Source organism: Anthonomus grandis, chromosome 3 (assembly GCF_022605725.1).
Source record: "Anthonomus grandis grandis chromosome 3, icAntGran1.3, whole genome shotgun sequence".
NCBI lineage: Eukaryota > Metazoa > Arthropoda > Insecta > Coleoptera > Curculionidae > Anthonomus > Anthonomus grandis.
This window is the reverse complement of record NC_065548.1, coordinates 34,948,830-34,962,516: the sequence shown is the minus strand read 5'-3', so window position 1 is coordinate 34,962,516 and position 13,687 is coordinate 34,948,830. Positions and strand designations below refer to the sequence as shown.

Below are 13,687 nucleotides of genomic sequence, written 5' to 3'. Positions count from 1 at the left end.
ATTTATCATTGTGCCATAGCCTTAAAAAGATTAAAATAATAGGTATGTAATTGTTTTACGAAATCGTTTCTTATTTAGTCATTTTAAAGAATAAGTGATAGGGTTATATATTTTAAAAAAAGAAGTTTCTATTTAAAAAACTTAAGTTTATTTTTTATCTCAAAATCTTAAGATAATCGTGATCTACGAAAAAATTCCTATCAAAATCATTTCTTACATTTTTAATATGCTACATAATAATGGAGATACAAAAAGGATCTCAAAATCCAAAATTGTTAAAATCATTGTGTAAATTAAAAACTGACTGCTGTCCAATTTTTGACAAAGGCATATTTCGTTTTATAAAAAGATACAGTAATGCGAAAACCGCATACCGGACGCGGTGTGTACGTGTAGTACGTCATAAAATCATCGCATTTTGTTATAATTACTGCTTTCAAAGAAACATTTAACAAACTTTACCTTATTTACTTTATTTTTAGTAAATTTTTATCTGAAAATGCGAGCCAGAATCAGGAAGTCCGCAGTAAACAACAGGAACTGACCGATTTAGAGAAGGAATATCAAAACGAAAAAAAACTGAAAGAAGTAGCATTGTTAGAAAATAGGTAAGTGACTGTATTTTTTTTTACTTGTTCATGTATTGTCTTGTTCTCATGTGTTATGATTAAAGGCAAATTCGGAGTTTTTAATAAATAGTCACCAAATTTTTAGAAATCTAAATAGTATTGGTTTTCTTCCAATTAGATTCTTATTCATATTAAAAAGATTACGTTTAACAGACTTTTTCGGGTATTCGGTGCTTTTATAAAGATTTCTAAAATTTGCATATTTTGTCCAAAATAAAGAAAAGGAAAAGAATATTAAATAAATACTATTTTGAAAATTCGCTATCTTTTAATTGTTGAAAAAGATTTTTTTATTTAGGCGTTTGCAAAATGAGTTAGCTGAAAAAACCTGTGACTGCAAGGATGCAAGGACCGAATTGGAACTTGCCCATAGGCAAGTCGAAGATTTAAAAAGGCAACTTCAACATTATGTAGCCGAGGTTAAGCGAACAGAAGACATAATATCTCATAAGGTAAAAAAACAAGGTGGTCCTTGGAGTGGGAAGTTTTGATTACTTCAAGATTTCAACGCTAAATTAAGTTAAATAAAATATAGTACAATAATAAAAAACTAGTTTTATGCAATTTTTGTTTCTCAAAAATAATTTGAGTTAAATGGCCTCCCTTTCTCTCAATATACTCTTAAAGCCTTTTCTGGAAATTTTCCATAACTCTATGCAACATATTAACGGGAATATCAGCAATTTCTTTAATAATTTTCGTTTTAACCTCTTATATGGTTCTTGCTTTAGGAATGAAGACCTTTTACTTTAGATAGCCTCACAAAAAGTAATCGCAAGCTGTTAGAACTGGCTACCTTACAGGCCAATCAATATCTTCACGTCGAGAAATAAGGTCTGCCGGAAACACTCTTGGCAAAGAGCTTACGCTACGTAGAGCTACGTTGTTCTGTGCAAATCTGTTTAATTGCTGACTTAAAAAATGATTATTCATATTGCTATAATACTCGGAATCAACTGTAACAGTGATATCATTGTCGTTTTTAAGGAAGTAGGGAACGATAATTCCCATGGATGATATCGCACACTATACTGTTTGTTACCTTCGGTCTGTATGTGCGCGTCGTTGTGTCTGTTGATTTTAGTGCCTGGCCTATTTGAATTTTGCTTGCGTGAAAATTAAGATCTTTGCGCAAAATTCAAAGTAAAGTAGTTGGACATATGTTTAATGCCTAAGCTCGCTTTCGAGTTGAAAATTTTGAACTAGGCTCTACTGATTCTCTAACGATTTCTTAGACTTTTTCTTGGTCTCGTATGTGGTTGGTCTCTTATGTTTGATATTGACAGCTGATTCTGTGTTTTCAAATTTACGTTCCATTCCTTTATAGCATGAACCAAAGGAACTCTGCCGTGCTGACCAATATGGAAATAAATTCGAAATGTTTCGCTAGTAGGCAAATTATTTTTGAAGTACGATTTTATCACAAAAGCACGTTACTTAACGCATTACTGCTCTATAATTACTAAATGGCATACGGTAACAGTAATTTAAAAAAACAATCCACAGCCAAATATTCATAGTTGTGAATAACAACATTATCAAAACTTCTCGCTCCCAAGGACCTTGTATAATATCCATAATGTGAATGCTTTTTTTTATCTTCTGGTAATCATTATGACTTATAGGAATTGGAAAGAAATGAATTGTTAGATCAGTTCAGATGTCTTTCTCAAGAGGCAAACATACTAGAGAGTAATAATCACACTTTAGAAACTGAAGCTACTCAGTCCAAAATCCAATTATCAGTAGCTTTGGATCATTCTAGCGAGTTGGAACGGAAACTAGACCATTATGAAGTTATTATAAAAAGTTATGAGAAACAGGTAATTTTTTTTTAATTCTACTTATAATCTTCGCAACTACTATGTGTAGTTTGCTAAAAAATAGAGAAATATAATTATTATGTCTCACAGAAATCTATAATACTAAGAGTGTCACGGGCAGCAAATAAAAACAGACATTATGCAATAAGGACACAGCGCTTTAAAGCAAAAAGAAAATAACTAGAATACTAAACAGCACCAAATTTTAGAAAACCTTCAGAAGCAATGATATCAGAACTCGGCGATTGCTTTGCCTCCGTTAACTCAATTGGTGTGGGCATGCTTTAGCTAAGTTGCCCCAAAGTTCCAGTCCATATCGCATGTTAGAAAATAGCATAATATGCACTGACTAACGTTATGCTGTCCAAAATATTTTTTAAATTTCTTACTACAAAGACGCCCCTAGAAAGTTTTTTCTTCAAAATAAATATGTGTGTGCGCCAACTCAATCTGTCATCCAAAGTTATCTCAGGGTGCTTGACAGATTTTACAGATGTCACATGACTGTTACTTGAGAATATAAGTTGTTGAGTTTTGTCAACATTAAATTTGAGGTTATTTTATATGAAATTTTACTATTTTTAGGAGTATCATCCCCCCGATTTTTACCCCATTTCAATGACACTCTATATACAGTAAAATTATAAGAACAGTAACACTCGTTAGTAATATCTTTAGACTAATAAATTCAGATGTATTCATGATGTTCGGTATTCTTTAACCTAAATGTTGACACAGCATTTCTTGTCTAATTGCTATCAAAACTCCGTTGACTCGAGTCATCACATTTCTCGCATCATCACACTGGTAAATAAAATATTTATCTTAAAACAATTCTAGAGTCTAAATATTGTTATTCAACCAAGTCTCGTTAATTGCGACAACATCAAAGTCGTAGGAAAGAACGGAATTAAAGAAACTTTTACTCTTCGAGCGAAGAACCTTAGTATTTTGGTAGTATATGGATAGGTTAAGGTAAGAACGTTGGTATTGAGACTAAACTAAATGGTAACTACTATTCAATTTGTCTGATTTGCGCAAAATTGACGACCTTAATTGCTACAGAGCGGAACCAAAAAAATTGGGCTGTATATTTTTGGTTAGCGTCCTGAAATTTACCTATTATTATATTAAATTTATCTATCATTATAGTTGTATTACAATTACATCCTTTATATTTATCAAAATAGCAACGAAATAATATTATATTATCTAATCCTAATAATGGACCTATAAAAAATATAAACCATATTGTAGATTCGATAATTTCGAAAGCTTTTCTGTTTAGGCTGGGTAAAACTTAATAAAACCTATCTTTATTACGATTTAAAATCTAAAAATCAAATAATATACAGGATTTTCCATTAAAACAAAAAAAAACTTGTTTAATAAAATATGACCAAAGAGGGAAAAAAAGTAAACTCAAAGTCCAAGTGTCATAAATCAGCGTCTAATAAAGGTTACGCGTTTCGCCGTATTAGGGCATCATCAGACCTAAATAAAATTATCAAAATTAAATGATACGGAACAGAACGCTAATTAACAGAAAAGACATACCTATCGAAATACAAAAACCACACACTGACTCACACTGACATAAATAAAAAAATATAAAATAAAATAGGTTTACACCATCGTGTAGTCGATAACGAATAACGACTAAAATATGAAATTTAATATATTTTGAAATTTAATTTAATTTTAATTATATTTAGTACATATTATACATATTATCTTAAAAGGAATGAAAACAAATACAATTATTAAAGGACAAAAAAAAAAGATTTTTTCAAAAAATGTTTTGATTTAATAGGGATCGAACCAGAGACCATTGGATCCGAAGTCCGAAGCATATACCTTGTCGCCAAACCGGGGCAATGATGTGTAATGCCAATAATTACATTATATGAGACAAGATTAAAATTTTATTGGAGATTATTGAAAATGAGATTAGGTTCGAAATTAAAGATATCATTGACTTAATTTAATATTGGGCTTCTCTTAGCTCTCGTAATATCCAGCTTTTCGATGAGATCTAGTTTTTTACCTTTTCCATACTCATGTAATATAGTTACATCATCCGACACGGAAAAGTTATGACCAGTCGATAAAAGATGATTTGCAAAGGCTGACTTTGTTTCTTTAATATCGGTGTTTTTACAATTGTTGAAAAGACTTATATGTTCCTTCACCCTAGTGGAAATTCTTCTACCAGACTGACCAACATACACAGCGGAACACTCACCACAATTCAAAGAATACACCCCAGATTTTAAAGCTTGCTCCATTTTATCCTTTGTGTTTATTAAGTGTTTTTTCAAAGTGTTTGCAGTTTTAAAAGCTATTGAAAGATTAAGATTATTTTTAAAGAGTTTTGCAAGTTGGAGAGATATTAAACCAAAAAATGTTAAAGATCTGAATTTGTTAAGATTTAAAGAATTGGAGTGTAAGATGTGGTAGGAGAATTTATATTTATTCATGTATACGAAAAAAAGTTTATTTATGGTAGTGGAAAACCGTTATTAACTGCAAGCCGCTTTATTATGTTAAATTCTTTATAAAAAGATTCCTTGAATAGAGGAAGGGAGAACATCCTATATAAGAAAGAGTTAAATGAAGGAAACTTGTGGGTATGTGGTATATCGAATTTAATTTTATTATTATTCCTGATTAACAAAAGGTCTAAGAAAGATAATTTTTTGTTGTGCTGTTTTTCTAAGGTAAATGAAATTCTACTATGTAGACCGTTTGTAAAATTTAAGAAGGTGGACAATTGATCGTCATTGCCTCCCCAAACAATACAAATGTCATCCACATATCGTTTATACGCTATTATATGATCGGCGAAAGAACTGTTCATAATTTTGCACTCCAAGTTATGCATAAAAACTTCACTTAAGAAAGGGGAAAGGCATGATCCCATGGCTAAGCCAGCCTTCTGTGTATACATTTTGCCATTGAATTTAAAAAAGTTTTTAGTAGCCAAATTAAGTCTGAAGAAATCAGCCTGGGTAGACTAGAATTTGCTAGTGAAGATTCCATTAGTTCAATGCAGTCAGTGGGTGGTATACTGGGAAAAAGATTTTTCACATCTAAGGAAATTAAAATAGCATTGTCTGGTATATATATGCCTTTTAAAAAATTAGCAAATTCGACGGAATTCTTAGTGGAAAAACATTTTCGGAAGCCTGTTACCTCTCTCAAAACCCCATTCAATCACGAAGAAAGTTTATAGCAAGGAGAGTCTACAAAAGACACCACTGGTCTAATTGGCTGTCTTTCTTTATAAACTTTAGGTAGCCCGTAAAGAAGAGGAGGTCTAGGGTTCATAGGATAAAGAGCCTCCTTTCTAATATTAAAAAACTCCAAGGTTAATAAAGATCTATCGAGAACACCTTTCATTTTTGTAAAAAATGAAGTTGTGGGATCCCTAGTCAAAGGTTGAAACTCATCGGTATCAAGAAAATCCACAACCCTATTCACATAATCTGTGCGTTTCATAACGACTGAGCAAGATCCTTTATCGGCCTTAGTGACAATCAAGTCATATTGTTTAATTTTAGTTTTTAAAGATCTTAAGTGCTTACCATTATAATTAAAAGTTTTGTTTTTGTCCAATTTAGAATTTAAGAGAGAAATAATATTTGCTCTAAGGATATTTTTGTTGGTATTTGTAGTTTGTAGGATATTTTCAGCCTCGACGGCTAGCGTTTCTCTAATTTTTAAATCAACTTTATGCGAAAAATTAAATTTTAAGTTATGACTTAAAATATTTTCTTCATGGGCTGAAAATTAAACGTCAGATAAATTCAAAAATCTTTTGTGAAAATCAAAATATGAATTACCATCCAAGTTCTGTCTAAATTCAGGTAAATTACGTTGCTTTAATTGTGTCAAATTGGACGATTTAAGGTTGGAAATTTTCTTACCTAATCTCCCAAAAGTTTCAGATCCAAATGACTCCACTTCGTCCCTAAATTTTAAATCCAAAATACAAAATTCTAAAAAAGATAACACAAAAGTTAGAGTTAAATAAAGAAATTTAAGCTTAGAATTAACAGTATTTAGATTTCTGTAATGAATGCATTTTAAAACACCCTGTTCAAAAAAAAATTATAATATATTCTGGAACGCCTCGGATATTCCCAATTTTTTATTTCTCTTATGCTACGATTCTGTTGGCACTAAATGACATACATTTAAAAAATTATCATTTCTAAGAATTTTGAACGTAAATAATTTAAGTACAGTGTACAAACTATAAAAATGATGCCATGGCTTTCTTGTTGTTAAACCTCGTCATATAAATTGATCAATTCGTTTTGTATTTTTGGCGATGTGTAAACAGCATTGCCACTGCACTTTTCCAGGTGACTCTAATTTGTCGTCACCTGATTTAATAATATAATAATAATAAAAATAATAATAATAATAATAATCCTTATTTAGCATAAATAGCTACATACAAAAACAAAAAATTTCCCCAAAAATTAATAAGAATAAAATTACATATAACATTAATAATAATCGTCACAAAGCTCAACAACATATTTACTCAGCAAGAGTACCATATAAGTAAGCAATAAATATATCAAATGCGGGGTATCCCGGTCCCCGACACTTGCAACGCCTCGGTTTTTCCAGGAACAGCAGCATCCCGGTTAATCCAAAGGATAAAAGTCTAAACACTGCCCAGTCGGCGACCTAAGCACCCCGCCACCAAAACTGGTTCAGAAGTTATTAAAAAATTCCACATATATAACCCTAAAGTGCTATTACTAACTTTACAATAATATTATTAATTAATTAATTAATAATATACCCTTATAAATTAATAAATATACGCTTATTGTGTAAAAATATAATATACATATGCACTTGAGGTTAATATTAACATATGGATCTAAACAAAACAATTGATGTAATCAAAATTTGCAGTGCTCGCAAATAACCATATTACGCCAATAGGTAAATCTCGGTCATGGGGTTAATGACCGAGTGAATAGACCTTAATAAGATCTTAATGAAGAAACCGTCCTGGTTTCTTTTGAAGAGACCATGCCAAATCCCGATTAATCCATAAATACTTTTTCAGTATCCCGGTTGTTCCATGGATGCCAAACAAAGCTCTTCTACTACCTCATTATTGTTCTCATCTCACTACAATACTTACTCTTATACTCCGCACATATAATCGGTATAATAATTCAAGCCACATACTAAATTAAACTTAAAATAAGTGTTAAACTAAAATAGTGATCCTAAACAACATACTATGAAAAATAAACAAAATGAAAACAAAAAAAAAACAATTAAGCAGAGGTAACAAAAATCCTAGGACAATATAAGTGCCCTAACCAGCCTTTTACAAATATTGTTTACACTTATTGTTTTCTCCTAAGAGGCTTATCATGTGTACCGCAAAAAACTATACAAGAAATAATTGATGACAATTGTCTGTTTTCATCAATTGCTTTTTGGTGTCCACTTTGCAGTTGGATGTCTAGAAGAACGTTTTCAAGAAAATTTTTTGCAGCATTTGTCGCTGTTAGGTGAAGGTTGGTCATTGCTTTGGGCTTTATGTCTATGTCTTAAAGTCTTACGTCTTTATGCATAAATATGAACTTTATATATGGCCTGACCATAAATGAGTCCAAAATTCTTCTCACAGTGCTGATGGGCGGAGGGAACAAAACAATGCTTACAAAGAGTATCTTTTAACCGGAGTAATGTTAGCAACGGCGGTTGGCGGCTCACAAGGACGTGCGCGATGTCGAAGCGGCGCTTATGAAAATTGATAGTAGTATTCAACACATGCAAAAATTTACGTGCATTTTAACTTCCATTAGAAGCATTTCCGCATCGCAAGAAATTCCTTTTTTCTGATTTTGTTATGTTGGCACAATTAAAAAAAATATGCAAAATTTAATCGGAAAAAAACTATTTTAAAATAGATATAAGACGTTTAATATTTAAAAAGTAAAAAAAACACCGTTGGTATGGTCGAAATTTGAAGATTTTTTTTAGGGATGATAACTCAATATCTCTACTAACTTACTAGATGTATCGTTTGAGAAAGCCGTCGAATTTTAAAAAACTATAAATGTTAAAAGAAGAGACCAAATTCAGTCTATTCGTAAATTGGATGGTAAAAAAACACCGTTGCTAGGGTGAAAAAATATGATTATTTAAGGAATGATACTACAATGTCTGTAGATACTTACTGTATATACCTTTTGAAAAAGCCCTCGTATTTTAAAAAGCTATAATTTTTGTCTATGTTTGAAGAAGAGACCAAATTCGGTATATTTGACAATTGAATGGTTAAAAATTACCGTTGCTAGGGGTGAAAAATTAAGATTTACTAAGGGATGATACTTATCATATCAGACGATACATTATCTCTAGATACTTGCTACATATATCTTTTGAAGAACCCGACGTTTTTTAAAAAACTATAATTATTTTACTATGATAAAAGAAGAGACCAATTTCGGTATATTCGACAATTGGAGGGTAAAAAAAACACAGTTGCTAGGAGTGCACAAATTTAATTTTTTTAAGGGATGATACTACAATGTCTGTAGACACTTACTATACAGTGCGAACGTAAAGGTTGGAATAAATTCATTTAAAATTCAGGGGTATGTTCAAAAAAAAAACGCTCGGACATGTCGATTTTTATTTTTAACTGCGGGTTTTCTTACTATAATTTTATGTATACAGGGTGGCCCAAAAATAAGTTACGGTCATCAACGTAATTTTTTTTAATGTAAACGCCTATTTTTTATTTTAGATTTAGGTTCTACATCAAATTCTAAGTACATTTCATGTACCATATCCTGTACCTAAACTCGACCGTTGACGATTGAACACAATAAAAGGCTATTTTTGGAAGAGTTATTTATATCAAGCAAGAATACATAAAAATATTTTAATTAATTTATTAAGTGTTGAAAATGGCTGCCACGAACCTCTTGGCAATATCCCACGAACCTCTTGGCAATATCCCAGTCGATGCTGAAATTCTTGTAAAACGTTATCGATAACAGAAGGTTCTATCAATCTTATTTCTTCCGTTATTTTAATTTTTAAGTCTTCAATGTTGTTTGGCCGATTAACATAAACATTGGACTTGAGATACCCCCACAAAAAAAAATCTAAAGGAGTCAGATCCGGCGATCTGGCCGGCCATTCAATTGCACCCCTCCGACTAATCCAACGTCCAGGGAAAACGGTATCCAGGTACTGGCGCACGGGACGAGTGTAATGGGCTGGAGCTCCATCTTGCTGATACCATAAGGAATTATCTAATATATCCGGGTCTTCTGGATCGGGGTATAAAGTGGCAAGGCATGGAACCAAGTCATTTTCTAAAAACTCTAAATACCTCTTACCATTCAAGTATCCTTCAAAGAAAAAGGGCCCTAAAACCCAGTTTTCAATCACCCCCGCCCAAACATTTACTTTTTGAGGGACTTGGCTGTGGCACTCATCCAGTCATCCAGTGCGGATTTTCAGTAGCCCAATATCGGCAGTTTTGCCGGTTTACACTACCATGAAGACAAAACGTTGCCTCATCAGAAAATACCATTTTTTTTGAAAATTGTGTATTAGCATGGCACAAGTCCATAAGTCTCTCACAAAATTCTAAACGCCTATCTGGGTCATCTTCATTTAGTTCATGAACCAATTGAACTTTGTAAGGGTGCCATTTATTTATACCTAAATACTTAACGACGGATGTCTGGGATATCTGATTTTCTAACGCAATATTGCGAGTCGTTTTATGGCAATCTTCTTTAACTGCCAGCAAAACATTTAGTTGCTTCTCTTCTGATATACTTAACCGACCTTTCGTATAATTTCCCTGACATGACCCAAATCCCGATATTTCTGTTCTATTTTACTGACAGTACTTTGAGATATACGTGGCCTATCAGGATACTTGGCATAATAAGTTTCACAGACTTCCATCTGAGTGCGCATCCTGTTTCCATAACCAATCATCATCAAAATCTCTATTCGCTCTCGCTCACTAAGACGTACCATTTTTTGAAATTTTAATTTTATCTTTTGATAAACTTAACACAAGCAAAACTTTGCTTAGGCATCTAAATCAAACTAAATTCACTCAAAATTATTTGATGTCAACAAATTGTGACAAGTTAACAATCAAAAACACCAACCACAAATGTAAATAACCAAACAATACCTGATAGATTGCTTGATATAAATAACTCTTCCAAAAATAGCCTTTTATTGTGTTCAATCGTCAACGGTCGGGTTTAGGTATAGGACATGGTACATGAAATGTACTTAGAATTTGATGTAGAACCTAAATCTAAAATAAAAAATAGGTGTTTACATTTAAAAAAATTACGTTGATGACCGTAACTTATTTTTGGGCCACCCTGTATACATAAAATTATAATAAGAAAACCCGCAGTTAAAAATAAAAATCGACATGTCCGAGCGTTTTTTTTTGAACATACCCCTGAATTTTAAATGAATTTATTCCAACCTTTACGTTCGCACTGTATATGTCTTTTGAAAAAGCTGTTGGTAAGAGTTTCCTTTATTAGTCCGATTTCTTTAAGAATAGGTGATTTGCTTAAGTGAATAAACAACAATATAAAAATTGTGTATAAGTCCTTTTGAAATATAAAAAGTCTTTGTTTAAGATTAAAGTAAGCTGTAAGCCAATTAGAAGGCAGTGGCGTTTATCTTTTATCATACGACTCTTGTCCAGCCAAATATGGTGGTCAAACCAAAAAAAACATTTGAACTCTCAGAAGTCGCCTAATGATAAAAGATCTACCTTTGGAATGCACCTAAGAGTAACAGGTCATTTATTTAATAAAGACGACAATTTTAAAGTCTTGCATAACCTAAATAAAAGCAAAAAATTAAACATATTAAAAAATCTAGAAATATATACACAAGTTAAGTGTCTGAACGGACGTATTAGCGCCCACTATCGAGAAGCGGCCTAGATTGTAAATTTATTTAAGTAGTTTACCACATTCCTGTAAATTTATCGTTTTTTTAATTTAATTTAATTTTTTTAATTTTATTTATTCAATTTATTAGGTAATAGTGCACAGTATATAAATAGAATAGACATAAGTGACACTTAGATACAGAGGTATCTGTGTGCCACATGATTCAAAACAATACTTCAACTTAAATATACATAAAATATTCTCTCTACAAAGAAATACAATAAAAATTGATTTTACCAAAGCTGGATTAGTTAGTATAGGTATCTAATAAATCTATCTCACGTCCATTCCGAAGATATATTTAACTAGGTAGTACGCCGCTGGTGTACTTCATGCCACACAAGTTTAAAGAAGCTAGAAAATCCCCCATCCCCACTACATCACAGGGTCATCCGTCTATACCGCTCATTCGTTGTTTTGTGTGTGCGGTGTGCTACACGCGTTCTTAAAAGATCGTTGAAATTTGCATTTTATTTTGCTGTTACCTTTATCCAAAGGTTTGTAAGCTTTAATAGCGCATGTAAGTATCATTTCCATCTACTTGTTTTAATATTTATTGCAGATGGGAAAGCACAAAAGGTCTAAAAGTAGATCTAGGGATCGTAAATCCCGCAAACATAAGAAAAACGATTATGCAAGATATGAACGTCGGTCGTCTCGCCACGAGGAAAGGCGAACCGCGCATGCGCATTCTCGTTATCGTCGTCCCTCCCCTTCGCATAGCCACGTTTCTCGCTCCCACAATCGAAACTCTCACATCTACGATTCTCGGTCTCGCTCTTATTCTTATTCTTCTTCATCGTCCTCAGCTCACTCCGATCCCGGGCGTTTGGCGGAACGGCCCAGGAATATCCTAACGGGCGCGCTCAGCGAGTCTTGAACGGCTCGACTAGCGATTTACATTCGAGCATTGGGGTACCGTTAAACACGGCTGCTGATGTCTCGCCACCGCCCGGATCTCAATGGGATGATGATGCGATTAGTCTGCACGACAGATCCATCGTTACTAGTGTCAAGGAGTCTGACAATGATGCCTCAAATGTGTTTGATGAGCTGCCGGAGACTGTCAGAAAGGTTTTAGTGGTGGATTTGAATAGTTCTAAAAATGACTCTTATGAATTACACGAGGCTATTAAATCTGTTTGGATTAAAAATTTATTACAAGGCCTTTCCAAAGAATCTCGTGATCAACTTTTGGAACGTCATAAAATTCCTAAGAACTGTTCTATTCTATCCCCTCCAAAAATAAATCCTGAAATAAATCCTATTCTATCACAGCCGTATACAAAACGTGACGAATGTCACACTAACTATCAAAATTTAGCGAGCAAAGGAGCATTAGCGCTGGGAAAATGTTTAACTTACGTCTTGGATGAGATTAAGAAAAATCCTGAATCGCCATTAAGCTCTATTCTTCTCTCAGATCTAGTAGATGCCGGAAATTTTTTCACAGAGATATTTCATTAAGCTACTTCTACACGTCGTAGCTATATTTCTCAAATTTTGTTAAAAACCGTTAAAGGCGGTAAAAGACACAGTTCCAGGCGAATATCTCTTTGGTCCGGATCTAGGCGAGAAAATTAAAGCGTTAAAAAATTTCGAAAAATCTGGGAATGAAATGAGAGAATTTGCCTTCTCTAACAACAAATCAACTGCTTCAGGTATAAAAAGGGGAGGGGGGCAGTCAATGCGGCAAGCAAACAGATTTCAACATTCTGCTGGTTATCAGCGTTCACAGAGTTTTCCGAACACTCGTAAGCCGGAAAACCGAGTACGCCCCTCTCATCTGACAAGAAGGGACATGAGATCGAAAAGGGGACAGCTTTCTGCTCGGCGGGACTATCGCCCGAAATTTCAATAGAGGTAAGTAGAAAAAATTGGCTGGGAGGCTCTCTTATTTTATTAGTTCCTGGTCAAAAATTACAAGGAATAAAACAATCCTATCCTGGATTAAAGGTTACCAGATTCCACTTGTAAGCGAGCCTTATCAAGGATCTGTCAATAACAAAATATATTCCAGGCAAATGTTACATAAAGATCTTTTATTAATGACGCACGCAGTCAAGGAGATTTTAAATCTTGGGGCCGTCACACCTTGTTACAAGGAAAATCAACAATTTCTTTCACCAATCTTCTTAGCAGAGAAATCCAATGGCAAGCAACGTTTTATCCTAAATTTAAAGGAACTAAACAATTATGTAGTTTGTCCTCACTTTAAGATGGAGGATTT

General features: G+C 33.1%; 1 protein-coding gene across 12 annotated transcripts in view; it reads left to right on the top strand.

The window, feature by feature from the left end:
* LOC126734086 (centrosomal protein of 135 kDa-like) overlaps window positions 1-13,687 on the top strand; it is a 437,952-nt gene that overhangs the window by 189,063 nt on the left and 235,202 nt on the right. For all 12 annotated transcript variants that reach the window (XM_050437596.1, XM_050437599.1, XM_050437603.1 and 9 more), the window contains 3 exons: window positions 483-608; window positions 928-1,081; window positions 2,255-2,452. In XM_050437596.1, the coding sequence (XP_050293553.1) occupies window positions 483-608; window positions 928-1,081; window positions 2,255-2,452 (478 nt within the window). The remainder of the gene's footprint in view (window positions 1-482; window positions 609-927; window positions 1,082-2,254; window positions 2,453-13,687) is intronic.